We start from the raw sequence: 26,618 nt of genomic DNA, 5'->3' as shown, positions 1-26,618 counted from the left end.
GGGGGTGATGATATAAAGCCACTGCGCTTGGCTGATCCGCGCAGATAGGGGGTTTAACGGCACTCACATTGGGAAGACCTGTGAGTGTGACATCCCCCCCCCCCCCATCTCTCTTCGGCAGGTCTCAGCAGTGACAAACGGATTGCCAGGCCGACGAGAAGCATCCCCGGATCAAACCCAGCACCCACACCTCCCCGGTGGCCACAGAGGCACGCAAGCTCAGCCTGCCCCCCCACCCTCGCCTCCCCCCGATGGAGCCAACAGTCTTCATGGGTTGAACCACAGTGGGGCTGCGCTCTGCTCAGACTCCACTTTTCTGTGCTCTCCCTCGCCGACGACCACCCCCCCCCCGGCACACGCGCGCTGCTCCGCCTACACCCCCACCCCACCCCCCACAATCGGCCCCCCCCACCACCGGTTATGGCTCACGCCGCAGGCGTGTCTGGACTCGTAGCAGAAGGCAGCCGCGGACGCAGCCAGCAGTGAGATTCGGTGGCGGCTGCAGGCGGCCTCAGCACTCACCTGTGTGGGGGAGACCCCGCGCGGCTGGCCAGTGACTATGCAGCTTGGACTGCTCGCAGCCGTGGTCTTCCTCAGCTCCGTGGATTACGGCGACAGCCTCAAGGACTCGAAAGGAAGGAGGCACAGACGCAGTGAGTATCCCGGTACCGCCGCCGCCGCCGACCCCTCCAGCCCCCACCAGCCCTCTCCAAGGGCCATAAATTTCCCACGGCCTCTTAAAGGTGGCTGTAAAGCCCACATTTTGTTTGTCTTCCATCTCCGATTCGCTTCACGATTCCACCCGGAAGGCTTCTTACTGTTCCCTGCTTTCCTGCGCGTGACCCGCTGCCTGCCACAATATCCCGGTCGCCGGTCTTGCCGTTCACCTTAAGCCCTTTTTATAGGCATGAGGAGTTCTTAGTGCATTTCAGGTCTCACGGTGAAACCTGCAGCGCTTCATTTCATATAAACGCGGGTCTGCTCCCCAGCAAGAGTTTTTCAGTACTCGTGTCCGGCACTTTTTGGTCCCACGTTGATCTCAACTCTCTGTGAAGCCTGATTCCTTAAGGAACAGCCTCCCTGCTCCGTGCTGCCGCCCTGCAGAGAGTTCTGGTCCATTCCGGAAACCCATTCTGGGTTGAGAGTTTAGTAATGTCACGAGCTGTAAACAGACAGGCCGTCCCTGATAATACTTTTTCCACGAAAGAGTCTGGCCAAAGCCAGATGAATTCTTGTTGTCGGACGGGTCCAGGAATACGGGGAAAGGGGCTTGGAGTTTGGGAGCCCGGGGGCTGGTCGTCTGCACGAGGCTGAGCACCAGGCGAATGGCAAGAAAGACACAAAGAGTGAAAAAAAAACACGGAAAACAGACGTGAAAGGAAACACGTGTGAGGCGGGCGTGTAGCAGAACGGTGGCTGGGCTGAGAAGCGTCGTGCCACGATCCCGCTGGACTCTCTTCGGCAGGTTGAAAATCCCCCCGTGTGTGTGCCGGTGTGTTAGTGCTCCATTCTAGTGAGCAGGCGAGCATCGAAGACACTTCTGCAACCGGGCCTAGGACAATCTAACGAGCAATTATCAGGCTTTTTTGTGCTATGAGATCACCTGGGCGAAAGGAGATAAATGTGATTCCGCTTTCAAAGTAATGAGAGTTTTTCCATGTCTTTGCGCTGCGTGCCTGTTAGCAGAACATGGACTGGGGATTTGCGTAGTGTGTGCTACAGCTCCCTCTGCAGGCAGTGGACGGTAGTGCCGGGGGCCTCACTGGAGAAAAATGCACTTGCCACCCAAAAGTTGTCGTCCTTATATGACGCTCTTGGGGCGGACTGTTTTTTAATTTTTTTTTATGTGCTTCGGAAATGGTTGAAATACACAATCAAACTCTGGGCGCTCCTTATGTTTCAGGTCCCACGGTAGCAGGAAGTTCTTGAGTCTCATGGTGGCCAACACATGGGCCCATTAAAACAGTAGGGAATGCAGAAGAGGGCAATACTCCCCGAAAGTGAGAGCGACACCCCCGCTGTTTGGCCCTGCCTGTTACAATGCGGCTTTCGAGCGCCTGTTTAAGGAAGCTCAAGGCCATGTTTATAAAAGCCTAAACAGTCCTTTATTTTAAATAACGTGTGTTTATATCAGTTCCGTTGTGTCAATATTTAAAGGTCACTTGAATTTTCCCTCGTAAGTACAATAATAACATGTTTCTGAAACGCAGAACTATCACACACGCAGAATTGCTTGTTTCTGGTTACGGCTGTATAAAGTTGGGATGTAAACAGAGACGGTTGACTTGGTTTGGCGTTCTGCTTCCACGAAACTCTCCCCCCTCATTGTTGGTTTATTATTTTATTATAATATCACCTGGCGCTCCTTCTGTTCGCAAACATGCATCTTTCCCTGATAATCTTTGCACCACCTGCCTCTGCGAATTGTGCCGCGGAACAGTTTGCGCTCCCATTCTCTGCGGGGTGCGATGGCTCTTGGCGGTTTGAGCCGACCCTGGCTGCCTCCGCTGGATGGACCCAGCGCTGAGGTTCACGAGAGCCCAGGCTCTGACTCAGCTCGCACTATTTATTATGTGCCTTTCAGCACAGGGTTTCCATCCAGAGAGATGTACGTGGTTTACGGCCTGAGCCGTTACCCGGCCGAATGGGCCAGTTTCCCCCGGCAAATCTCAGTGGCTTGACCTGGAACTCGGACCTCAACCGTTTGGCCGTAAACCCTGTAATTCTACTACTGTACTGGTCATATTCTGACAAACGTCCATCATCCAGCTCAGCCAGCAATGACACCTCTTTGTCGTTTTGTTGTTGTTTGTTCTGTCGGTTTAAAGTAGAACTAAATGGTGTTAAGGTCTCCCTAAGCCTTTTAGCTCTCAGCAATGACTCCCACAATGGAGTATGACTAAGGACTGAACTTGTAACCAGTTTACTCCCAAATCAGATTAAATCCTGCCACAGCCGTAGCCATTAGTCTGTAATCGAATGATGTGAGACCAGCGTGGAAACACGGAGAGTACAGGCAGCTGTCCACTGCCCACCAGCCAGATTAAATTCTGTGACTGTGATGAGGCAGCGTATCGCGATGCTGACTGTACACGGAGGACAGCAGGTGGCGCAGCGGTTGAGGTCTTGGGCCTGAGGACATGTAAGACAGCTGTGATCCCCTTCGGGAGAATATTAATCACACTGAGGACACAGCAGCGAGAGCGTCGTAGAGGAGGTACACTTTCCACGATAAAAAAACGCACCACGAAGTGGTGACTGCTGCATGTCCCTTGTCCCTTTGGCTGTTCCTCTCAACACAGACGCACTATGGGAGTCTGACTGTCCCCTGGACTCGGATAGAGGAAGTGACATCAGAATAATAACGATACATTTAGTTGCAGTTCATCATGTACATTGCAATTAACGATAATAACATTAACGATAATCTAGACAAACAGGTACCCAAATTAGGAAGTAAACTGCTGATGCTTTCCTTTTTTTTTATGAGAGCCCTTTCCCGATTTCTGTAGTGATACTAACTGGTCTCCCACATGTTTAACCAACAAATCCAAGGTAAACCAGCATGGAACAGGCTGAAATGCCAGTGCCCTGAAGATTACACAGATGGGTCCGTTTTGCTGAAGGTAGCGGTTTCACGCCCAGAATCCTGACCCGTGGAGCCGGCCAGGGTGCAGCTGACGATCTTTCATTTTCACTAAGAGGAGCAAACGGCACTTTCATTCATCCTGCCGGTGCTCCTCCTGGGCGGGGATCTCCAACTTGGCAATTAAGCCATTGATTCACGAGTTCGGCTTCACAGCTGCGGTGTGTCACTCCCGGGCAGCAGGAAATCCGTCTTTCTCCGGTGTCTCCCGTCCTCGGTAATCGATACAACAGGGGGTACTGGCAAACAGCTCCCCGAAGGAGAGACAATTTGTTACCTGAACAAAAAAGCAACGGAGTGGCTGTCCGTCTGAGTCACAGGAACCAGAGACCATCACAGAGCTGGTCGCGGCCTTGGAGGAAGAGCACTAAGGTCCGAGATTGGCGCGTGATTGGGGGAGGGGCAGGTCACGCAGCACCATGAAGCCAGAACTGAGACAAAACATACGGCAGGAACGGGGTGACAGCAGAGTGTAGTGTGTAGTCAACAGACTCTCCCCCTGGGGGGCTCATTGGTACAGTTACAACAACCCGAGCGTCTGCCCTGTCACGTTTGCACACTGATTTCCCGTTTAGTGCAGTTTTCTGCCTTGCGTGTCTCTGAGGGTCAGCCAGAGGGTGAAACACTGTTTAGGGTGCGTCAGAAAGTGTGCAATATGGAAGAAAGTCCCACTTTCCATGCTCGTCACATGGACCTAATGCCTGCTGCTGTAAGGTGTTCCCAAATCCAGCAAAATTTCATACAGAGTCCTAAGCCCAATACGGAAGTGTGTTTGTGTGGATGGACACTTTCTCTCCAAAAACTTGCTTGGCTTGCACAGATTTAAGGTTCTGATTTTGTCGGCCACGTTAACACCTATCAGAATTCATTTATGTTACATTTAGCAGAAGCTTTTACCCAGAGCACGAGCACAGACAGCCAGTGTCTGGAGCTATTGGGGGTTAAGGGGCCCCCGGTGAAATCATCCACCCGGCTACAGACACACCACACACCCAAAATGGTACGCTGCTCTCCCAATTGGGGAATCAAACCCCGGTCTCCCATGGAACCGACTCGGACAAGATGGGTGGGAAATCTTCCCAAAAAGTCATATCATGGATCTTTTCCACACACAATCGTGATCCATGATCCGAATTGCAGTCTTTCTTCCCGAGTTTGAAATGTACTGTCAAGAACATCCAGGCCTATTTAAAACACAATATTGTATTAAAGACCATGTTTTCAAAATGGTAATTAAATCCTCAGTTAAACGTTATTTTAAACGGCAAAGGAAGCTGTTTCCTTTCAAGATCGATCACGGTATAAAATGGCTCTTATATAGAATGCCATGGCAGTTTGCCGCATCCACTAGTGCCATTTTGTGCTACAGGGGCGGGGCCAGAGAGGCACTGGCCGAGCTGAATGCCGATTAGTCCCCACCCCTGTCACTCAGTGATTCAAAACATATCATTGGCTAATGATACGGCTTGCCTCTCTGTATGAATTTTGGCTCCTCTTATGCCACCACACGTTAAAAACATCCTAGAATCGGCCCCGTATGTGCCTGCACTGTGTCACGGGGCCAGCCTTGCGATTACGGGGCCCATGTGGAGGAAGGTGACCGGTTTCACCAGGGAAAACCTGTACTGGACATCAGTGGCTGAGGTGCCAAGGAAAGGGGAGGCTCTGCAATATGCATGTCAGCTTGTTTCTGGGAGGGGGGGGGGTTGTTAATTTGGTGTGTTGCTGCAAGCCCTTTTCTCCCATGCCTCCCCCCCGCCCCCCCCAGTAAGCACGGAGGTCCCGCCATCCTGCACGAGAGGCTGTGAGCTGTGCTCCGAGTACAATGGCTGCCTGAAATGCATGCCCAAGCTGTTCATCCTGCTGGAGCGGAGCGACATTCGGCAGATCGGCGTGTGCCTGGCCTCCTGTCCCGTTGGATACTTCGGCGTCCGCAACCCTGACATGAACAAGTGCAACAGTAAGAGCCGCCGCTACCGTCGCCACGGGAACCACTGATGCCACGGGGAGGCCTCCTTGCAGATATGGTGGGGTGGGGGGATGGGTGTATCGTTTTTGACATTCTCAAGACTAAAAAGATGGCGGCGGGGAAGAGAGGGCACGGAGAGTTCCCTTCGCCCCACAGCTGCGATGGTTTAGGGCGGCCCTGGGTTTCCTGGGACACGGGGCACCGGCCCATCTCTCAGCCACAGCTGCCAGTGGCCCAGCCAGGATCTGTTTCCCTTTCACTGGGGGAAGGGGGGGGTGGGAATCCAAACAAAAACACTGCAAACTCGCTGTTGTTTGTCTGCATTTTCTGTTTTGGCCTCAAAAGAGCCTCTTTCATGCCAGAAGCAGAGCGGGGATTGCATTTGGCCAGGGCGGGCCCACCTCGCTCATCCTGGGACGGCATCGGGGACCGGGCCGCAGGAATGCCCGTCCTCATTATTTTTATTAATTTCCTCCCCCAGGATTACACGGGGAGGGGGGGTGAGCGCGTGCGTGTGAATGTCACAGCTCGCTAAGATGCACGGGCCAGACGTGGAGCCGAGCGCCGGGTTGTAAATCCGAGTTTCAATGCCGCCGTGTTTTCATAGTCAATTATGGAGCAGAACCGCGGGTAGCCATTAAATTTTGTTGCAGGATTAGATTGCGGGCAGCTTTTATTTTCACTGCAGTGTATTTCCTCTAATATACTGCTACAGTGTGATTTAACTTACTCGGTGCTCCCGGGATGTTGAGTAAGGTGTCTGGGGCGGGCAGGACACCTCCCTCAAACAGGTCTCCTTCCTCTGCACCCCACCTGGACCTTATTCACGTCCACGGTCTCTACACGAGCGTCGATATAGAGCTATATGTGCCTCACTCCTGCCACGTTGCTTTGTGGCTGCGTATGCAACTAGTATCCGACATATCGATTCCTTGTAATTATTAAGATTTTTCTGCTGTCTGTTCATCCACTGGGCATGTGAAGCAAGCAAGCCTTTAGTTCCTTCAATGAATTGAACGGCAGATCCACAGAGAGGCCCAGATCATATATTAATACCAGATGAACACAGTTTAAAAAGGACAAACACCAAGAAAGTCTTCACAGCAGAGATTTTTACTGGGCATTTAAGTGGTGCTCAACAGTTCTCAGTTCATTTTAAAAGCCGACCAGGACGCGAGTTGGGGTCTGCGTTCACGTCGACCTGCTGTCACCACCTTGGCAACTCTGGAAATCCTGGTTCTGTGGCTTTTTGCCTCCGGCCCGGCCCGCCAGTGGCCGAGCACCACCATTATCCAATTAACTGAAAACTTCCGAGATTCCCCCCCCTCTTCCGGACCTCCACCAGGTCTTGTTAGCAACATTTGTCCTGTGTTAAGAGCACATTTCAAAGCGGCTGAGTGTAAAAGTGCTTTCTGCGGACATCACTGATGTGAAATGTTGCCATCGAGGGCTTAATGGTGTAATTGAGAGCAGGGGTTAGAGGAGAGGCCAGCACGCACAGCGGACAGGGGGCCGCCGGGGGGGGGCACCACCAGTGGGATGCAACTGGAGGTCTCTGCTGGGGTAAAAAGAACTTCCAGAACTTTTCTGGCCTGGAGGAAAACATTTCTTTTTTTTTTTTTTTTTTTTAAAGAATCCTCCCTTTTTTGCGTAGATGACTTGGATATTATACAAATATTTGCATTCCTTAAAAGCGCAGTAAGCCATTTGGCTTTCCGTTATATGTTTTTACCTGTCCATACGACCAAAGCGCTAAAAGCAAAGTATGGGAATGCATCCCTCGGTTCGGTCCGGAAGGCTTTTCCGTGGAAACTCCGGCCTCCGCCGTCACCACACCTGGTGGGTGGGACGTTTCGTATCACTGACAGTGCTAAGTGCTTTAAAATTGCTCCCAGAAGCTGGGGGATGGATGTAGAATAAGGACCACTTCTGCTTTAAATACACAGACTTAAGTACGGAGAGCAGTGGAATTCCGATCCCGGGGCTGGGAGAGGCGATGGCTTCCCACTCTCCGAGGCCCCAGGCGGCCTTAGCTGCAGACTCCGAAAGCACTGCCTCACGTTTCCATGACACTGCAGCGGACGAATCAGAAGGATAATCATGAGTGTTTGGCATCTCCTTGAAATGGAAGCTTGGGACGGGTAACCTGGCAGCTGAGTAACTGTAACAGACGCCACAAAGTTAGCAGCCCCAGCGCCAGTAGTCCACTGTATACAGTACTGTGCAAAAGTCTTAGGCAGTCAAAAGAAAAAGCTATTTATCTGGGCTAGGTGTCGAGTGTATATTTGCGGAGAAGAAAACACAATTTAACATTAGAACACGTGCAAGCAAACCATAACACGATAAAAAGTAATAAGAATTTCTTCTTTTCTCCAAAAAGTTACTGATATCTTGGTGGATGGCTAGATGAACACCGCTTCAGTTCCCTAACCTCTCCTCAGGGGTACCTCAGCCATTCCATGTGTTTGTTAAATTACCCAAACCCTAATTAAATTAATTAATTAAGTTTTTTTTTTTTAAGTCAATGTGGTATTATTCAGCTATATGAAGTGTGTTAGTGGTCTAGACAAAAAATACGTGGGTATATTGGATGGTTGCAGCAAATGCTGGGGTGACGTTAGGAGAGGGTTTGAAACGCCTAAGATGATAGATTTTGACAGACATAATATCATAGTTTTGCACCAATATGAAGATCATTTGAACATCATTTTCTTTGGCTGCCTGAGACTTTCGCACTGCACTGTACAGGGGAATCTGGGAGTCTGACAGGTTCTCCTTAAGTGCCTCTGGATAAAAGTGCCCACTAAGCCCCTGGATTATCGACATGGCGGCGCGCCGCTGGCATGTTCCTGGCTCACCGCGTGCCCGCCTCATGCCCGTCTCTGCTGCAGAGGCTCGTCTGACCAGAGCCCCCAGAAGATCAGCTAGCGGAGCTATTAATAACCCGGCGGGGGCTGTGTGTGCTCCTCGCCCTGGGCTCCCGGCAGCTGACGCCTCTGCTTCTCTCCCGTTTCTCTCCCTCCAGAGTGTAAGATTGAAAACTGCGAGGCGTGTTTCAGCCGCAATTTTTGCACAAAATGTAAGGAGGGCTTATATTCACACAGGGGGCGCTGCTACCCCAGCTGCCCCGAAGGCCTCAGCCCCACCAACGGGACGACAGAATGCGCAAGCATTGGTGAGTAACGCCCCCCACATCCGACTTAGCTAAGCGACATCCGCCATGACGGTTAGCTATGACATCTGTCACAAAAAAAAAAAAAAATCCATAATCTATAAAACCTCTTGATCTCTTCACTGATCAGTTTTTTTTTCTGTCAGAATGTATAAAAGAATTGACAACACATCAACCAGACATAACATTTCTTGTTTATTAAATGTTTTATTTCCCAGAAATCACCGAAAAACAAAACAGCATAGCTGGGTATGGGCTGCGAGATATCAAATACCACTCTGAATTAATACTTCTTTTCAGTTGTCCCACACTTGATTTTTTTGTGAGCTGCACGTGGAGACAGGCCCGGAGAACATTCTAGATTTTTTTTTCTGATAGTCGCCATAAATATGTTTGAGACTCCAATGAATGATCCTGTCCGCTCCCTCGCTCCAGCCGGTTATTCGGACAGCTTTTACGTCCGTCTTTTTTCCAGAGCTTGCTCCATGCTTTGGCAAACCCCGACGGAGGTTAAAAATGTTATATATATATATATATATATATTCACATATATATATATATGAATCACCCAAACTATAAAGGCGAAATGTCTAAATTCTTCTCTTGTGGTTAAATGCAGTGCAGGCCAGATGTAGGGATGATTTCAGCTCAAAAATATTACGTGGAAGGTGGGTCCTTCAGATGTCATTGTGGCGACACTTTTTCGGAGTAGGGAGTTCTGGGTGCTTTCACCTGTGCGGTAACCCCCGCCTTCTCCCTGTCCCCCCCCCCCCCACAGCGCAATGCGAGCTGGGTGAGTGGGGCCCCTGGGGGTCCTGCATGAAAAAGAACAAGACGTGCGGATTCAAGAAGGGAACCCAGACCCGCGTCCGGGAGCCCATCCAGGCGTCGAGTCTGGATACTGCCGCCTCGCCCGCGGCCCCCGCTGTTACCTGCGCCCCCGAGACAGAGATCCGCAAGTGCATGGCGCAAAAGAAGATACCCTGTACCAAAGGAGGTAAGGTGGGGGGGGGGGGCGAGGGTGAATAATAATTAACATTAAGAATCAAGAAGTCCAAAAAGAAGATACCAGTTCAAAACACCACGGAGGCTGGTGTGCATTTGAGCTAAGCAGGCTGTCCGGGACGCAGCAGGTTGTTCATTCACACGCGCGGACGCTCATTAAAGGCCCCCCCACACGTGCATCCATCATGTGTGGCAGGTCTGGCTCTGCCGCAGACGACCCCCACATTTCACTGGATAACCTCACGTGCCGCGGTTGTAACGCGTTTCAGCCGGATCTGCAGAACCTCTTTACTCTACGGCCAGAAACACACTGGTCATTGATAGGCCATTTATTAATACCGTCTCTAACCCGATTCCTCGTAAAGACTCGAATCTCCTTCAATAGAAGCAGCCTCTGATGGTTATAGGGACAAAGACATTTAGGTTTAACCCAGAAAAGCAGCGGTTAAAGGCCTTTTTATTGGCTACGGCCTAACTGGATTTCAGAGGTTATTAGAAGGTAAATCTGGGCCATGTTAACTTCACAAGGTCTCTTACTTGGTCAGCTGTTCTTATCCTGGGGAGACATTTTCCGCTTTGGCTTTTACAGCCAACCCCCCCCCCCAACTTTGTCTGAAAATCGGACCCGTCAAGTCAGAGCTCCTCGTGGAATTTACCATGCGGGTTTGTGGGGGCTTATATTCCCTGTATGTGGTCTGCCTGCCCGCCCACAGAGTTCCCTCTACATATACGTCCCTCAGGGACAGGAGTGAGTCGAGGTAGCAGTGACAGTGCGGGTCACAGACGATGCCACATCCTACTTGGGGGCACGTCAGCCAGTCATAACCCCCCCATAAAAATAATTTTTTAAATCAAATAAAATAGCATTTTTAATCCATTTTATTATAAAAATGATGTTCGGACACCAGCCACCTCCCAGAATCCCAGAATCACCCTCCAGTTTGGGTTGTTACTGGTGACTTTCTGTCTCCTAAGAGGCCGGACCTGGACCTGGTGAAAGCCGGCTGCTAATTACCCAGCGACGCCGTAAAGGCGTAAAGCGGTAAAGGCCAGCGAGGCCCATTATGGTGCCTTAACACGCAACGCGTGCCCGTCGCCCTGGTTACAGCAGCGGTTGCATGGCAGGCCTCTCACGATCCATTCCAGGGCTTCGCTTTTTTATGAGTGGAACCGTGGCCCAAAAGAGGCCCGTCTGGGCTCTGGAACATTTCGCGTACCGAGCGCGGTGCCTCTCCCATTCCTCAAAGTTATTTCACTCTGGGGGGGGGGGGGGGGGGAGGGTTGCCTTTAATTCCTGAGGGAGGAGTGGGCCCCCGCCTTGGACAGCGCCGGACTGGCTGATCTACTCCGGCTTCTGGGTGGAATCTCAGCTCTGGCTTCAACAGAATAATTAACAATGAAATATCGTAAACAGTGCCATGAAAAGAGATCGCAGATGCACAGAATCAAAACGTTTAGGTGCGCGAGCACATGTGAGAGGAGCACGGGGGCAGGTGCTCCAGCTCTGCGCCGTACAACACGCCTCGGAGAATCGTAACCTCGCCAAACCACGGCGGGTGGGGAGGGGGGGCTTACACTTGTGTGAGTCTCTGTACTCACTGGTTTGTGGGGGCTCTGCTTTTAATTGCTGGAATCCCCTCCCTCATTCTTCCTGGCTTCGACATAATGAATGCATGCAAACGGAGGGGGAACGTAGATTAATACATTTGACCTTCTCCCTGTACATGGTTTGCAGGGTCACATGACTGCCACACCCCGGTGACTGCTTAGCAGAGGGCACTGCTGTCTGAAAATAAACCCTCATTGTTTTTAGGTGATTCCCTAAGAAGGCGACCCCCTCATTAACGAATTGTCCCATTAAGCTTTAGCGGGTCTGATATCCTAAATGATTTCAGGCAATGACACGTACAATTACTGAGGAAGGAGCTGTGGTCGCCAATGCTAGCCCTCTGATTATGAGTGAAGCCAGATTGTTAGCGATGACTTTCTTTGCATAATTGGATGGTCTTGCTTCCTGTCGTGACAAGAAAGACCAGCCACAAGAGGTCCTCTTTAAAACCTCCAGGTCCCCCGTATTTAACTGCATGAGTCTCTGTTGTGAGTGAAAAGAAACGCTGCCCATTAATATCGAAGCTGTCGAAAGCTTGTTAGCATGATCGCCGAGATGAACTTGCGTGCACATTCTAATAAACGTCAAATAAATGCTGTATGAGAGAACTTCACGCCCAACTGTTGTCCTCAAGCGGTTTCTAAGCACCCTTCCCGGGGATTACAGAAACAAGCTCTCAACCTTTGGATGCTTTTCTGGGATTTAAAAAGGCAGGAGCTGAGAGCAGGCAGCTCTCCGCACCTGGGAAACAATGGGGAGAATCTTTAGCCCAAAAACACCATCAGCCAATCAGCTTCGTGGTCGGAACATGCTCTCAGCAACAGCACAGCTGAATAAATAGGGGTTACAGACTTTGGGGGGTGGGGGGGGGGGCAGTTCATCATAACTCACCGTGGGACGTGAACAGATGAGGCGCTGTCAAAGTGCTGTATTTCGTGTCCCATATAATTGAGAAGAGGTTAAGGCCTGAACCACAAGCGCCATCTCAAATTCTCCCTCCCCAATTTTTCATCATCTTTTCTGCCCCTACCCCCCTACCCTAAAACTGCTTTCTCTCAGGGACGAACAACGTGACAGACTCACTAATGGATGTCTGTGTTAAGGTGCCAGGACAGTTAGACACTTAAAGTGTGTGAGCCGACATCCTAGGCCGTCTGGGGGGGGGGGGGGGGGGCGGGTGTCGGGGTGCTGGGGTGTAACTGGGAGAGTAGAGGGTGTCCCGGAGGAGTTGGGTCAGCTCGTCTGCCATGTTTACAGAGACCGATGTTACCTTAGGCTCCGTCCCGCTCAGATAAACAGGGTTTTAAAAATGTCTTTTGCCTGCCGGCTGCCCTCACTGAGCCGTGGTTGTTTTTTTTGTCGTGTAGTTATGGTGTAAAAACACAGCTCAGTTCCCAAAAAAGGGGGAGGAGGGAGGCCATGCTGGCAGCCGGACCCAGGCTCTGCTTTCTTTATCTGGGGGCCGTGAGACGCAGAGAGAAAGGGAGACAAGGGAGTGAGTTTGAGGATCGCGAGATGAGAGCCCTACTTGGAATTCACACAACGAAAACGCATCAGTGTTAGTGCCGTGAAGAGCGTTAAGCCGCAAACTCACCTACGGTACGAACACCGTGGCGCGTTCAGGCTCTGTGAGCGAGCTGGCATCGCGGCTGAAAGCTACTGACTGGCACGGATGCAGCAAACGCCTGCAAGGTGGCCAGAGAGCTGCTCGTCCAGCCCGCATCGCGCCACATCACAAAACTGTGTGAAAAGAAGGTGTCGCAGTGGGGGTGTCACAATGCACAAAAAAGCACCGGAAAAACTTAGGTGGGCATAAGCAAAAAAATTGATTTATATGGCATGGCATGGATTAAATGTGCTGCATTTCGTGTCTGTATTAGATGAATTTCAGGCAGGTGGGATTCCTCTCTCCATAGACATTCAGGTTGGCAACATGCACCTTTTTATACAATTATACTCACAAGGCAGGTCAAAAACTGATAAATTGTGTGCATGTTTCCTCAGTGGAAATGTGTACATGAAAAGTCTTACATGTTTCTTCTAACAGACAATGAGGGTCGACTGCATGTGGTGCATTTTCATGTTTAAAGGAAGTTCAGTTTCCACTGATACAAATTCCTCTTCCATCACACCGCAACTTCAGAACTTTGCCCCCATTACCCAGTTTCCTTCGGATCTCATGTCCAGCTCTAGGGATCCGGTCATTTTGCATATAAAGATTGTAAACTGACAGGCTTTGTTGGCCAGAACCCTCTCATTATCTTGATATAGTTTCTGCCATTTAATGTAAGATATCAATAACAAGATAAGACAGCCTTTAACGGTGATTCGGTGCCCTGCTTTTTAACAATCAGACTGGATCAATTTTTTTGAAGTGTGTCATTATAATTTTGACTGTGAGCCCATTCATTTATTGGCGGCAGGGTAACCAGGGGTGTATACAGACGCGGGGCAACAGGGGTACTGGCCCCAGCTAAAAGGTGATTGGACCCCAGTCGTGCCCCCTCCCCTGTCACTCACCGATTCAAAACATATCAGTGACTAATAAGGTTGGCCCTTGTGTATGAATCACGGCCTTAGAATCGCCTCCTAAGGGTAGCACGTCGACACACTCCTGTTCGTACTCCTGTCAACACGGGGCCTGTTCTCTCGCCGTTCAGACAGGGGGAAGAATAAGAACGAGCGCAGGGAGGAGCAGCGGAACAAAGAGAACAAGGAGAACGGCAAGAACCGTGGCCGGGAAGCCAAAGATGGAGGCAAAGGTGGGGGCAAGAGGAAGAAGCCCCAGGACCGGGTGACCGCTGCTCCGCCCCTCACACCCGGCGGCGTCAAATAGCTCTGCAGTGGGCGGGGCCAAGTGGGAGGGGAACGAGGAGAGGGCGGGGCCCAGGCCACACCCACCTGCACGTATACGAAATGAATCGGAAATGAATGGAAAGAGCAGAGGACCTGCTGGCAAGGAGAGGTAACGGCGAGCAGCGATGGAGCTCCGTCCCAGTTGGTAGATGGCCTCCCCCCACCAGGGACGTCACTGTCACTAGACCCACGAAATATGTTTATCCTGCTTTTTCTCCTTTCCCGAGTACATTAAATGACAGACAGATGGCGGCCGAGAGATGGGAGACCATCCCAGGAAATTAGGATGGGGGGGTCCTCAGAGACCCCCAGGTTCAGACCGAAGCTTTGTGTGGTTTTGACCGTTCATCTTCTCTTGATCACTCTCCGCAGTGCTGGCTACCATCACCTTCCCCGCATGTAGCAGCGAACAGAGTCGCTTAAATTTAATACGGGGGGGAAATAAACAGCATTAAAGACTTTTATTCCTATTTTACGGTGAGACAGAAGAAAGGCACTGGAACTAATTTGTGGTTTGTTTGGAGAAAGAAAAATACACCAACTTCTCATTAATATCTGTATTGTTCTGCATATCTTCTCAAAACCAAGAGAAGAGAAACACCAGCAGCAAGCAAATCTGGTAGTATGTCCATTGCTGGGTCATTTATTTCAGAGGAAATATTGCTCAGAAGAGAAAATGATGTTTTCTGGAAAGTACATGGTGAACAAAGGACTGTGTAGATGTGTGCTGATTGGTGCGCAATCGTTGTTAGGCCCTGCAGCTTAGCGAATCAGACAAAAGAGGAGGGACACTTGTAATGTAACAGTTACTTCTCAATAACCGCAGTCCTCTGGTTTTTGTATAAACCATCTGCTGCTGCTCAGAGCCCATGTATGTCTGCAACAGGGTCCGAGATATTGCACAGCCTCTTGGGAATTTTCACGTGGTATTACAAAAATATCGGAGGCAGGACACTTCCTGTCTTATGTATCCGACGGCTGCTTCCGCAAATCGTTGGCTCTGATGGAGAGGACCAGACAGCCCGGGGTTTGACATTGCTATCTGCGCTGTTGCCATCATCGCCACCATGGTTGTCCTCTTCGTCCTCATCTTCATCCTCCATCATTATCATCACCACATTTTGTTACGCTTTCTCTGGACCTATTTACACCCACATACTAGCATCATATAATATATGTGCATTGTTTTGGATGGAGACACATAACTGTCAACTTCAGTTTGTTAATAATTAGAAATATTATTATTGTTATTATTATTATTATTATAAATCTCATTATTTCTGTGAACGCTCTGGATGGTTAAATATATTGCAGTAAAAGACAGTACCGTATACTTTAATAAACATTCAAAAGCAGTTACACAAATGAAGCGTGTCTGTTCAAACGCTCTTGGTGTCTTGTTCTGTTTTGTCATGCGTCTCAGAGATGAAGCGTGTCTGTCTCCATCTGCTCCAAGTCATGGGGTCATTCGGGGTCACGTGCCTGGAGGGGAGGGGCTGTGGAGAACAGTCCCCGTAAACCGCACCTGATCTGCTATTACTCATTTGTGCAAGAGAATCGAGTAATTGAGTTTTTAACCTTTTTTGTAAGCCTCAGACATTTTATAAAAAAATTTTCATTCATGGAATAACCCAGGATGGTGCACCAACCCATCGCAGGGCACACACACCATTCATACATGCAGACAATTTCCATACCCACTTTTGCTATTCAAGGGTGCGGGGGTCTGTAGCCTATACTGGAAGCTATGGACGCGAAGCAGGGAATAACCTGGGATGGGGCACCAACCCATTGAAGGGCATACACATACCATTCACACCTCTGGGGATTCACAACTTTCCTGGAGAATGCAGAGACAACCTAATGAGGAGAACATGAAAACTCCACCGTGATTATTATTTTATTATTCATTAAGCCACTTATCTGGTGCCCCGGGGCTTTTCTGGGTGTTAAGGGTCTTGCTGATGGGCCCAATGGAGATATGACAAGGATGGGACACGAACCGGAGACTGTGATGTGATCACAGACGCAGAGGCCCAACCCCACTGAGCCACCTCCCTGAGCTCGAGGCCCCTCTGCATCCATCCATGCGTCCATTTATTCATTCATCCTGCCACTTGTGGGGCGAGATCACACACAGATACACACGTGCAACAAAAGCCATTAAATACAGTTCACTTCTGGGCCGCAGAGGGGCACCAGAACTCTGGTAATGCAATACTGAAACATTAATTACAGCCTCTGGACGAACAGAAGACTTCCCCATCCAGAAAGCTTGCTTACATTTACATAATTTTACACGTTTGTAATCCTTAACAAACCTTGACAAGTTCAGCACCTTGTCCAAGCCTACAGAGTCATGTTCTGTTGGGAGGAACAAAGCTTTGAACCTCTGGCTGTCTACGATTAACATGTGCTAACATTCACTGCCTGCATTTACCCAATGGGAGCCAATGAAAAAACCAACAGAAAGTGAGTTCTGACCAAAAAGTACTTCAGAAGAGCCCAAAATGCTGCCTGCCTTTATGTGCCTCTTTTGGTGCATTTCCTTGATGTCTGGGTGGGCAGTAGGTTCCTGGAAAGTTCTTAGATTCTAGATCATTCTAGCCAGGGCAGAGGTTCAAGAAAAGATGCCAGAGAGAAGTGTACGGATGTCTTCAGTGGCCTGGGAACAGGGAGGTATTGGGAAATCAAGTGCAACCCCCCCCCCCATCCACCCACCCTTTGGGTGACTCTATTCCATTTATCTAATTAGGAGACCCAGTGATGAAGCAAACCTCTCTGGCCGATTGCGAAACCTCTGTGCCTTTGGGACTACTGGGTCCTGATTGATGTGTTTTGCTGCATTCTGTAATTGGCATCACGCAGCAGACGACAATAAGGCTTGCCCATGCAGAAATGGGGCTCTCTGGGAGGCAACGGGGGAGGCCACATGTCTGGGGCTCTCCGTGAGATCATCTTAAATCACAGGCTAAATCGCAGGGCAACCCGCTTTGCTGGAAAAGGATGTGGAATAGAGCTAAAAACGGACTGCAGCTGTCAAAGTTGCTAATGCAGCTAACCAATATCAGATATTCTCTAGCAGCTAATGCAGCCTACCTCTATCGACTGCTGCCATACACCAAGATGGCGGTAACAGGTTCGGCACCACAGCTGTGTCTTGTGGCACACTCCGGTTGAGCTCCTCTGGAAGTTTTGGGTCTTGGGTCCGTTGGGAACTTTTCTGCCTGCCCCTCAGCGAGCCATGCGTGAGGTCCACGGAGAGTCCGACACATGGACAGCAGCACCACAGGATGCTAGTAACACTCCTCTTCATACCAGAGACTGTAGAATGCTACTCCTCGCTCTCCCCCCACGAGAACAGGTCGACACCCCCCCCATACATGGGCGTCCGGGGGTCCTTCCTGCACTCGTCCCCAGCCAGCTCGACATTCCCAGGCAGATCCACTGGCCGGTGTTTCTCGTTTTCCCGTTTCCTTGCTAAAGGGTCGTTTGATGATGCCGGACCCTTGGAATGCGCCATGCATGTTGTACACCACATCACCCACCTCCCACCCCCTAACAGCCTTTCACAGACCTGGCATGATGCTTTCCAGCTTCCCTTAGATGAACCTCAAACACGTTTTCCCCGTTTCCCTTTAGCCTGTTTGGAACGGGGGGGGGGGGGGGGGGGGGAGGGGGGTTAGAAAGAATGGCTGTATGGTGCAGAAGCTGACATCAAGGCAAACTGGCAGCCAAAAGCCCTGGTAATACACTGTGATAAAGAGATGCCATTATATGCTCAGGGCTGTGGAAGCCATGATCCCCCCAGAATTAACATATCTGATTTAATCGGCACATCATTGGCTAAAGAAAATGTCACGGAGGTAAAGGGACGGTGCCCCCAGTGGGCCGTTGGCAGGTGCAACAAAGCAGGAAAACGACTCATACCAATATCAAGGAATGGAAGCGCAGAGACCCCAGCAACCTAGAGTCTATCCAGACACCATCACAGAAAACTGGGAAGAATCCAATGGAGAACCATTCCCTCAACAAACACACACACACACACACCCAGAGTGGAATCTGGGGCAAGAGCCCAGAACAGCTCTGAGTGGTGACCGACAAGCAGAACAGACACGTCTCGTGTAGGATCTGATAAACATCTTTCGGAACTAACAACCCCTCCAAGACACTACCCACAAGGCCACTGAACAGCTTCAGTGGACAAATTAACAAGAATGGGGGGGGTATACGAAGCCCACACTCAAGACAGCCTTGGATGACATTTCAGCATAGCCCAGAGCTGTTTATGGGGGCTTAAGGTGATGACATATTAAAATGAATCTCAGAAAGTGGTTTCCTTTGGGACAAGCCCACCATTCCTAACTGCAGGCGTTGGCTCGAGGAATAACTATTTATAAGTTTATACTGCCCCCTGCTGGATGACACCAAAATTGCAAAAAAGAATAAATAAATAAATAAATACGAGCGATATTAAGAAAATAAAAACAGCACCTGCAAGTTGATATAGCTTTAAATGAAACATATAATAATGCTTAATTGTCGATGATGATAATGCCAAGTTTATATCAACATCTGCTTGTCCAGTTAGGGCTGTGCTCAAGGCCGGCTGAACTATTACATTTGATCCATTATCATTTTTACAGCAAAGTGTCTCCCTCGCTGCAACTGGGATCCACCCAGACGAGGGTAAAAGCTTCCCTGTTGGTTATACCAACACCTCCTCCACCAGCTTTCCTTAGATATTCCCCATGCAAGTCGTACCCAGGCCCAGAGTCGGAAAACCTCACTCCAGGCAGCTGACCAAGGTTGCCCACCCTGCCATCACAGGCAGAAACGGCAATATGCTTATCAGCGCTAAACAATTATCATATTAATGCTCGTCACTTGAGAACAAATACGCACGGCAGCTAAACCACAGCTTTGAATTAATTTTCCAAATTAAAGGAAGTGTTACAATGAGATATTAAAGAATTCTAACATTTCATCCGTAGAGAGGACAGTCATAGACTGCTAGGTAGCCTAAAGATTGCTACTCACTAGGTCTCCACTAGATAGTTAACGGAAGTAATGGACAGAAACAATACATTTTGAATAAGACTGATTATTTAGTTTATTCGTATCTTCCAATAAACAGACAGAAACAATACATTTTGAATAAGACTGATTATTTAGTTTATTCGTATCTTCCAATAAACAGACAGAAACAATACATTTTGAATAAGACTGATTATTTAGTTTATTCGTATCTTTCCAATAAACAGACCCTGGTACTTAAATTAAATTAAATTAAATTAAATTTTCTCCAAAGTCATAGATAGGGTTCAGCCTGTGGCTCGGTAGGTTAAGTCAGGGGTTCCAAAGCTTTTTGACTTCATGGACCGGGCTGCCATATTTCTGACGGACCGGTGGGGGGGTGAGAGGGGGAGGAGTGCTACAGAACTGATATTAATCTACCACTACTGTAATGTTAAGCTAAACAAAGCCGACTAAGAGCAAAATTCAACCTTAAACAATATACAACACAAACGAAAATCAATACTAACTCACCATCATTCTGCTTTCCGGAGAGAAGGGCTCTCCATTATCTTCACTGGCCGTGGGTCTTTTGTCAGCAGCCCCGGTAAAAAAAGACGTTTGCTAATGGTTCTTCATTTTCTCATTTATTTTTCCTCACTAGCGAGCTAGTTCTTCATCTTCTAAAAATGATCGCGGACCTTGCACGCGCAGAGGTGACGACACAAGGGAAATGTTTTCATTGTATATTTAATTTTTAAATTTGTAATAAAACAAAATCGGTTTATAGAACATTTTACTTCTAAATTTATATAGATTTACTTGTGATATGTAATGTACTTTGATATTTCCAAGAAACACAACACAATTGAGTAGGCTTACATTTATCTTTCCCTTTGCTTCCTATGGGTTTTCACGGGCCGGGGGTTTGGACCCCCCCCCCCCCGGAACCCCCCTCTGTGCTTGTGATCAGAAGATCACCAGTTCGAGCCCAGCCTCAGCACTTCTGCGGGTCTCTGAGCCCGGCCCTTAACCCCCAGCTCCCTGGGTGCTGCTATAGGTGGCTGCCCTTCACAGCCAGATTGCCATCACCTACGGAGAGCAAGTAAGGGGAGGCATAAAGAGAATTTCCCCACGGGAATAAATTAAGTATCAATAACAATAAATAGAAAGTTTTTTCGACTTCGATCTTCTGTACTAAATCTATGGCGCGCACAGTGAACGGCAGGCAACTACATCACCGCGTCAAGAAAACAAAAAAGATATCGAGATAACCAGAGGTGGCGATTTCAGGTCCAGAAAGTAAAAAATCCAGATCATGATTTACTTTCAACCGAATGGTTGTGCATAAAGTGTCACAGTCACAGAGTACTCAACTGGTTGGTTAATTGAAAGTAAATCATGGTCTGGATTTTTATTTTCTGGACCTGAAATTGCCACCTCTCCAGAGAACCTTTGTTATGACTAGGTCACAAGAAAATATCTCGAGGTCACGAGTAAAATAATAATTAATATTCTCTCCGTAATAAATTGACCACAGTGTGTGATTGCGCTGTCATTTCTTATAGGCCGTACCCAGTGGTTAATTTGTAAAGTTTTAAAGACCACGGTGACGTCATACACACGGATTTGTCTTTAGTACGATAACGCATTTTATGCAGCATCACATTTATGGATTCTACTTATAAAACAGTATTATTGTGATATCCGTTCATCTGTTCTCCCGAATTGGTAATTAAGTACAACGTCGCGATTATCCTGGAGCTTCCGGTAAAAGGTAGGGGTAAGTCCAGTTCAATTCCTGGACCTCTGGCTCAGAGCAGTATGCGATCCACCACCTCAAACATCCAATATAACTAACTTCAAATATTATAAATTACGATTTTTTAAAACTGCGCTCTTGATGACTGTTTACTAATATCCACCCCTTTCAAATACATATTGTCCTAGCAGGAGACGTCTCATGAAAGACATTGTCTGTAGCATGTTTGTTTATATTAATTATATCAAACGGAGCATAAATATTCTAAATATTAAAAGATATACTCAGAAAATCTCCGTCCTTATTGGTTGACAGATCTAATGAATATTTAATTACTTTCGTCCTTGCGTAACAAAGGGACGCAATAGACGTCCGACGTGTGTCATGTATCGCCCCCTTGTGGTGAGCGGCTGGAACTCCACTGGACTTTCCATTTTCCAGGCGTTTACTCGGTCTGCTCCGTTCATTTTTATACGTTTTTTACATCCAGTATGGCGATGCACACCAAGCTACTCCACCTCAGATTCCCGATTACGCGGCGGGAGCTCACGGAACTGGTGAAGAGAAACAGGAGCTTGCGTATAAAAACCCGCCGACAGCCCGTAGCTGACGAACATTAGCCGGAGCCAGCTGAGGCCTCCGCTGAAAAACGGCCGGCCGTTTCGCCGAGCAGAGCGGAAGCGTCAGTAGCGTAGCTTCGTAGCTTCGCGTCTTCGGGCGAATTGCTCGTGTAGTAGAAAACTGCGTAGAGCGCCTTCGTGAATAGTTCTCCGGCGCAGGCGCCAGAGACCAGGCCGACGGGGCCTGAGGGAGCTCTCGCACGGCATGCCGTCTTTAGGAAAGACCGGTGCGAGTATGACTCGCAGCGGCCTAACGCTGGTCTCGTGGTAGCGAGCTAAATGCCGTGCCTTATGGTCAGTTCTTAGCTCACATTAAAAACATATCTAACGTCTTTATATTATACAATAAAGGTTGGTGTATAGTGCTTTACGTGTACAAAAGCAGTGCAGCCGAGAAATGCTGTATGCCCGGTATGAAAACTGAATAGCACCCCGTGAGGGATTCCATGCCCCTTACTGTACTAGAGATTTGAATGACCACGTCGGTTTATGCATTCATTACAGGAGACCCTCGCCAACCTCGAGAGGCAGATCTATGCTTTTGAGGGAAGTTACCTGGAAGACACTCAGATGTATGGTAACATCATCCGAGGATGGGACCGCTACCTCACCAACCAGAAGTAAGGCTCCTGTCATTAGCCTTACTTGTATGGTCAACATGCTGAAAGCGAACATGTTTCACACTGACCGTGTCTCTTCTCACCCAGGAACTCAAACAGCAAGAATGATCGGAGGAACCGCAAGTTCAAGGAAGCCGAGCGGCTGTTCAGCAAATCCTCCGTCACCTCTGTGGCGGTGGGTGGGCCTGCTCTGCTCATTCGGTCGCCACACTGCAAATTAAAGCATGTGTGCCCATAAAGTTTCCTGAAGACCTCTCCTCTCTTTTTTTTGTTGTTCTTTTTTGATTTTGCAGGCTGTCAGTGCTTTGGGGGGCATACAGGATCAGCTTATTGAAAAGCGTGAGTGTCTGTGTTCTGCTGCCCGTGTGTGTGTGTGGTGGGGGGGGGTTCGATCACAGACTGCCGACTGACCTCCACTTCATCCCCCCCCTTTCACAGGTGAGCCAGGGAGCGGAACAGAGAGTGATAACTCGCCAGACTTTCAGAACCAGGAGAACGAACCAAGCCAAGAAGACACAGAGGATGTGGACGGGGCGATGCAGGGTGTCAAGCCGCAAAAGGCAGCCTCGTCCTCTGTGGGGAGCCATCATGGCAGCCACAAGAAACGGAAAAAACAAGAACCGACACAGGTACCCCTCTCCACAGCCTTGATCCTGCCCCCACCCAGCTACCTGGAAGCGATAGGTCAGGTTGGATATTTATATTCTTCCAGTTTTTTTTCTCCTATTCTTTATTTGGTAACAATTGAAAGGAGTTTTTGGGTTTGAGAATCTGTTCTGTAGCTGAATAAATTTTTTGTTGTTCTGTCATCAGTTGATCTAGTTTTATTTTCCCTTATAGTGGATTTGGGTAAGTGTTGTAAGGGGGCAGCAGTTGTGGTTTGTGTTGGGTCTGTGTTACCGCCAAAGTACTACCAACCTGTTGACCGGTCATTTGTACTTCCCAACTCCATCTCTGGTCTCTAGCTTCTCAAATTTTTGCCAACCCGAACATCCAGGCCCCCCCCCCCCCCCCACCATGTGCCAGAGAACAATTGATTTTTGTTTCAATTTGGAAGAAGGCTGGATTTGCATTTAAAATGCCAGAAAGTAAATGACACTGAATTTCTCAGATGGCAGGTGTGATTACATTAAGAAAGAATAGTAAATAATGATTTCATCACTGGTGTCATTCCCGAATAAGACCCCAGGCGGTTCTTGTTTAATGTGTAGAAGTGCTTGGTTCTGATGGGAGAGACCTGAAGGTTCTTCTCAGGACGTGGTGTCTGTACCCAGTGTCTGAAATAAAATAAAATCCCCACGATGTTCACAGCAGCCTGTGTCGCCTGTGAAATCCTTTCAGCGGTTTTGCAAAGTTTTATTTCTGCATCACCATTTAATTGTGGTTTTCAAATGTTATATAGTGTTCCGTAATTGAGCCCTTCTGCGGCTGACCTCTTAACATCCCTCACACATACACACACACACACACACACACACACACACACACACACACACTCACTCACACTCATCCACACGTAGGAGAATCCAGAGACCATCCTGTGTGCCGTTTGTAGTACTTTGTGCCGTAGCCTTGTCACAGTGCTGCAGTTGCCGTCCGCGGCTGTTTTATTAATTTGTGCTGATTTCTTCCCTCCCCCCCCCCCACTCCCCCCCTTCCCTTAACTCTATCAGCCCGATATTTGACTATGACTTTGAGTAAGTTCTGAATTTGAATTCCATTCTCGTGCTGTGTCATGTGGCTTCCTCCATCGCCTCCATCTGCCCTGCCCTTCGCCTCCCTAGCATAGTTCCACGCCCCGCTCGCCGCTCCCGCGTGACTGCGTACAGCGCCTCAGACCCTCTGCCTTTTCTCTTAAGCGTTGGCTTCAGATTGGGGGGTGGTGGCCAAATTTCGTGTGCGGGTTGGATGAACTCATTGGGCGCGAACAAAGCAGCCAGTAAGGAGTTGAACCAGTGAGTGATTGACAGCACATGACCCCGCCCACAGTGGGTTTTTGGAGCCTCACTGTGCCCTCACTAATACAGGCCCGGGTGACTGGCTGCTGTCTCCTTGATGACATTTGAATCCCGGGAGAAGACGAACTGTCCTAAAGTTTAGAATTCTCCAGAATCACGAACAACGTTTAAGACAAAAGGCTTCCCCTGGTCGTTCCACATTACTGATCCGTTGTCCGTTTCCGAGGCATGGTTTCCATTAGCAACGATGCGGGCCTCTGCTTTCTTCCTCTACCCACACTTCTCCTCCTCCTCCTCCCCTCTTGCCACAATGGTTTACGGAGATGTGGGTAGGGGAAAAACGCAGATCTTCTTGTCACTCTGGGGCTTCCATTAAATGTACCCAAAGACTTGGCGGTGTGTTCTGTGCCCCGTGCCAATGCTTGCGGGCACCATGGCGACCGACAGGAAGCCTTGCTTTCGTCCGTCTTTTTTTTTTCTTTCTTTTTTTCCCTCCCTCACGGAGCAGCTTGACAAGCAGCTTTTCTCTTTCCCCTTCTGTTGTAGAATCGACCTGAAGATGAACAAAAAACCAAGACCTGTAAGTTTACCGTGTGGCTGTGGGATCCACCAGTATCTTTTAAAATCTGCTTAAATGGGACTTGACGCCGCTGTTTGTTTGGCATTTCTGACGTACTGGTGTTACACTTTAACCTCGGGTTGTGGAGAGTGGTTGCCACAAAGTGGAGAAAGGTGCGTTAATGAAGAATGTACCTACTTACCATTTATAGGCATTGGCTGCAATGACAAATCCATATCGATTAACCCGTTACCTGTCAGAATAGCAGAATCATTAACACTCTCACTGCACAAAACAGCAGCTTTAGCTGAGCTTCATATACATTTATGCAATCAAATTCTATTGGTTATAACAAAGGTCACATGACCAAGTTAGGCAGCCCCAGTTCCTGGGACTCCGAGGTGTGCTAAAGAACTTTTTGAGGGTTCAGGGAACTGTTCCCTCGTCTTGACCCATCACAGCTTAATCTGAGAGGTCAGTTTTTGATGAGGATTGGCGCCTGTTAAAGGGGATGAGTAGGTGATGCCGGCTTCCATGCGGACGGCGGTTTGTGAAGCTGGACCAGACAGGCGAGCATACTGCCGCTGGCACGTCACACACAGCATTTCAGACCTGCAGCCATCGTCAGTCTCCTCCAAAAGCGGGTCGGATTCACGAGCTTCAGCTAGATAGGCCAGTTGCAGTGCACGTTAGGCCCACTTTGTGTAGCGCTATGCCCAAGCATCAGTGACGATTTTAGTCATAAAGCCACCAATTCCAGCCTTGGTGACCTGAAAACAGCCCAGCTGAGCAACGCCTGAATTCTTATTTTGTCTCCCCTGAAACCTGCAGGAGTACTAGGCTGGCGACCCAGTAGACTGCTCTGGAGCAGTGTGAGGATGAGTGGGCCAGAGGGGCAAGACATCCTGCCCCCACCCAGAGTCAAATGGACAGTGACAAAACTGGTAAATGCCACTTGCCCCTGCTGTTTGGAATCCCACCGAGATACTTAAGAAGGCGACTTTCCCCCACCCTCCGGAGATTCAAACATTGTCCCTCACAGATATCACTGTGTCCCCTACTTAGTTTGACTGCCGGTGCTGGAGTGTATCCCTTCCGCTGAGCGTTAGCGCATTAGCATCTCCAAGCGCGTGGCAGGAATGTCTGTCCTGTGACATTGATAACATTGTACAGCCTTTTTTCCTCTTTTTCTTGATGTGATTGTTAATGGTGTTTTAATGTGTTGTTGCCCGATGGCTAGGTTTTTTTAAAAAAAGTTTGTTTTGTAAATGTGACAGATTTGTAAGAAACAAAATAAAATATGTGAATGCCTAGCTATTGTGTGCCACGGCTGATTAACTTTGTCTTTTTTTTTTTGGGGTGGGGGGGGGTGGGAGTTTTTAACTGGGAAAGGGGCAGTGAAGTTTGCAATTTTGTAACATTTTTTTAGAAATGCTAGTTCATTTTAAGGCACAATTTGGATGAGCTGAAGTGGATTAAAAAATTCACACTTCCAGTTCGAGGTTTTACATAAGACTGTAAGGCTCTGGCATTTTTCTGTGGACAAAGCCTGTCCAATTGATGGGGGTTTTGTATTCTTAAGATGCTATATTTAAATGCCTTTCAGAAGGGTAATGTAAAATGAACCCTTCTGGCATTTGACCCAGTAACCTTTTCGTTACTAGCACTGGGAATATCTGTAACATCTGCGACACCTGGAAAGTTTGACAAAATCGTAACTGGGGAAACGCCAGTGATCACTTTGACAGCTGGACCAACCCAGAACATTTTGATATTTATTTGGTGGCACGACGTCCAAGTACCCAAACTTTACACTTGGGTTT

The 26,618-nt window shown here is 48.7% G+C and overlaps 2 protein-coding genes across 2 annotated transcripts; both read left to right on the top strand.

The window, feature by feature from the left end:
• Window positions 1–399: 399 nt before the first annotated feature.
• rspo1 (R-spondin 1) lies at window positions 400–15,645 on the top strand. Its single transcript, XM_049025476.1, has 5 exons — window positions 400–653; window positions 5,415–5,606; window positions 8,641–8,790; window positions 9,566–9,784; window positions 14,062–15,645. The coding sequence occupies exons 1-5, from the start codon at window positions 560–562 to the stop codon at window positions 14,235–14,237; spliced, it is 831 nt and encodes a 276-aa protein (XP_048881433.1). The 5' UTR covers window positions 400–559; the 3' UTR covers window positions 14,238–15,645.
• Window positions 15,646–21,420: 5,775 nt separating this feature from the next.
• meaf6 (MYST/Esa1-associated factor 6) lies at window positions 21,421–26,108 on the top strand. The gene is given in 9 exon segments (XM_049025486.1): window positions 21,421–21,606; window positions 22,150–22,278; window positions 22,366–22,453; window positions 22,572–22,617; window positions 22,717–22,886; window positions 22,888–22,907; window positions 23,952–23,975; window positions 24,783–24,816; window positions 25,627–26,108. Coding segments are annotated over 9 exon segments (597 nt in total). The 5' UTR covers window positions 21,421–21,529; the 3' UTR covers window positions 25,636–26,108.
• Window positions 26,109–26,618: the final 510 nt, after the last annotated feature.

This window comes from Brienomyrus brachyistius, chromosome 9 (genome assembly GCF_023856365.1).
Source record: "Brienomyrus brachyistius isolate T26 chromosome 9, BBRACH_0.4, whole genome shotgun sequence".
Lineage (NCBI taxonomy): Eukaryota > Metazoa > Chordata > Actinopteri > Osteoglossiformes > Mormyridae > Brienomyrus > Brienomyrus brachyistius.
This window is presented reverse-complemented; position numbering and strand designations above follow the sequence as displayed.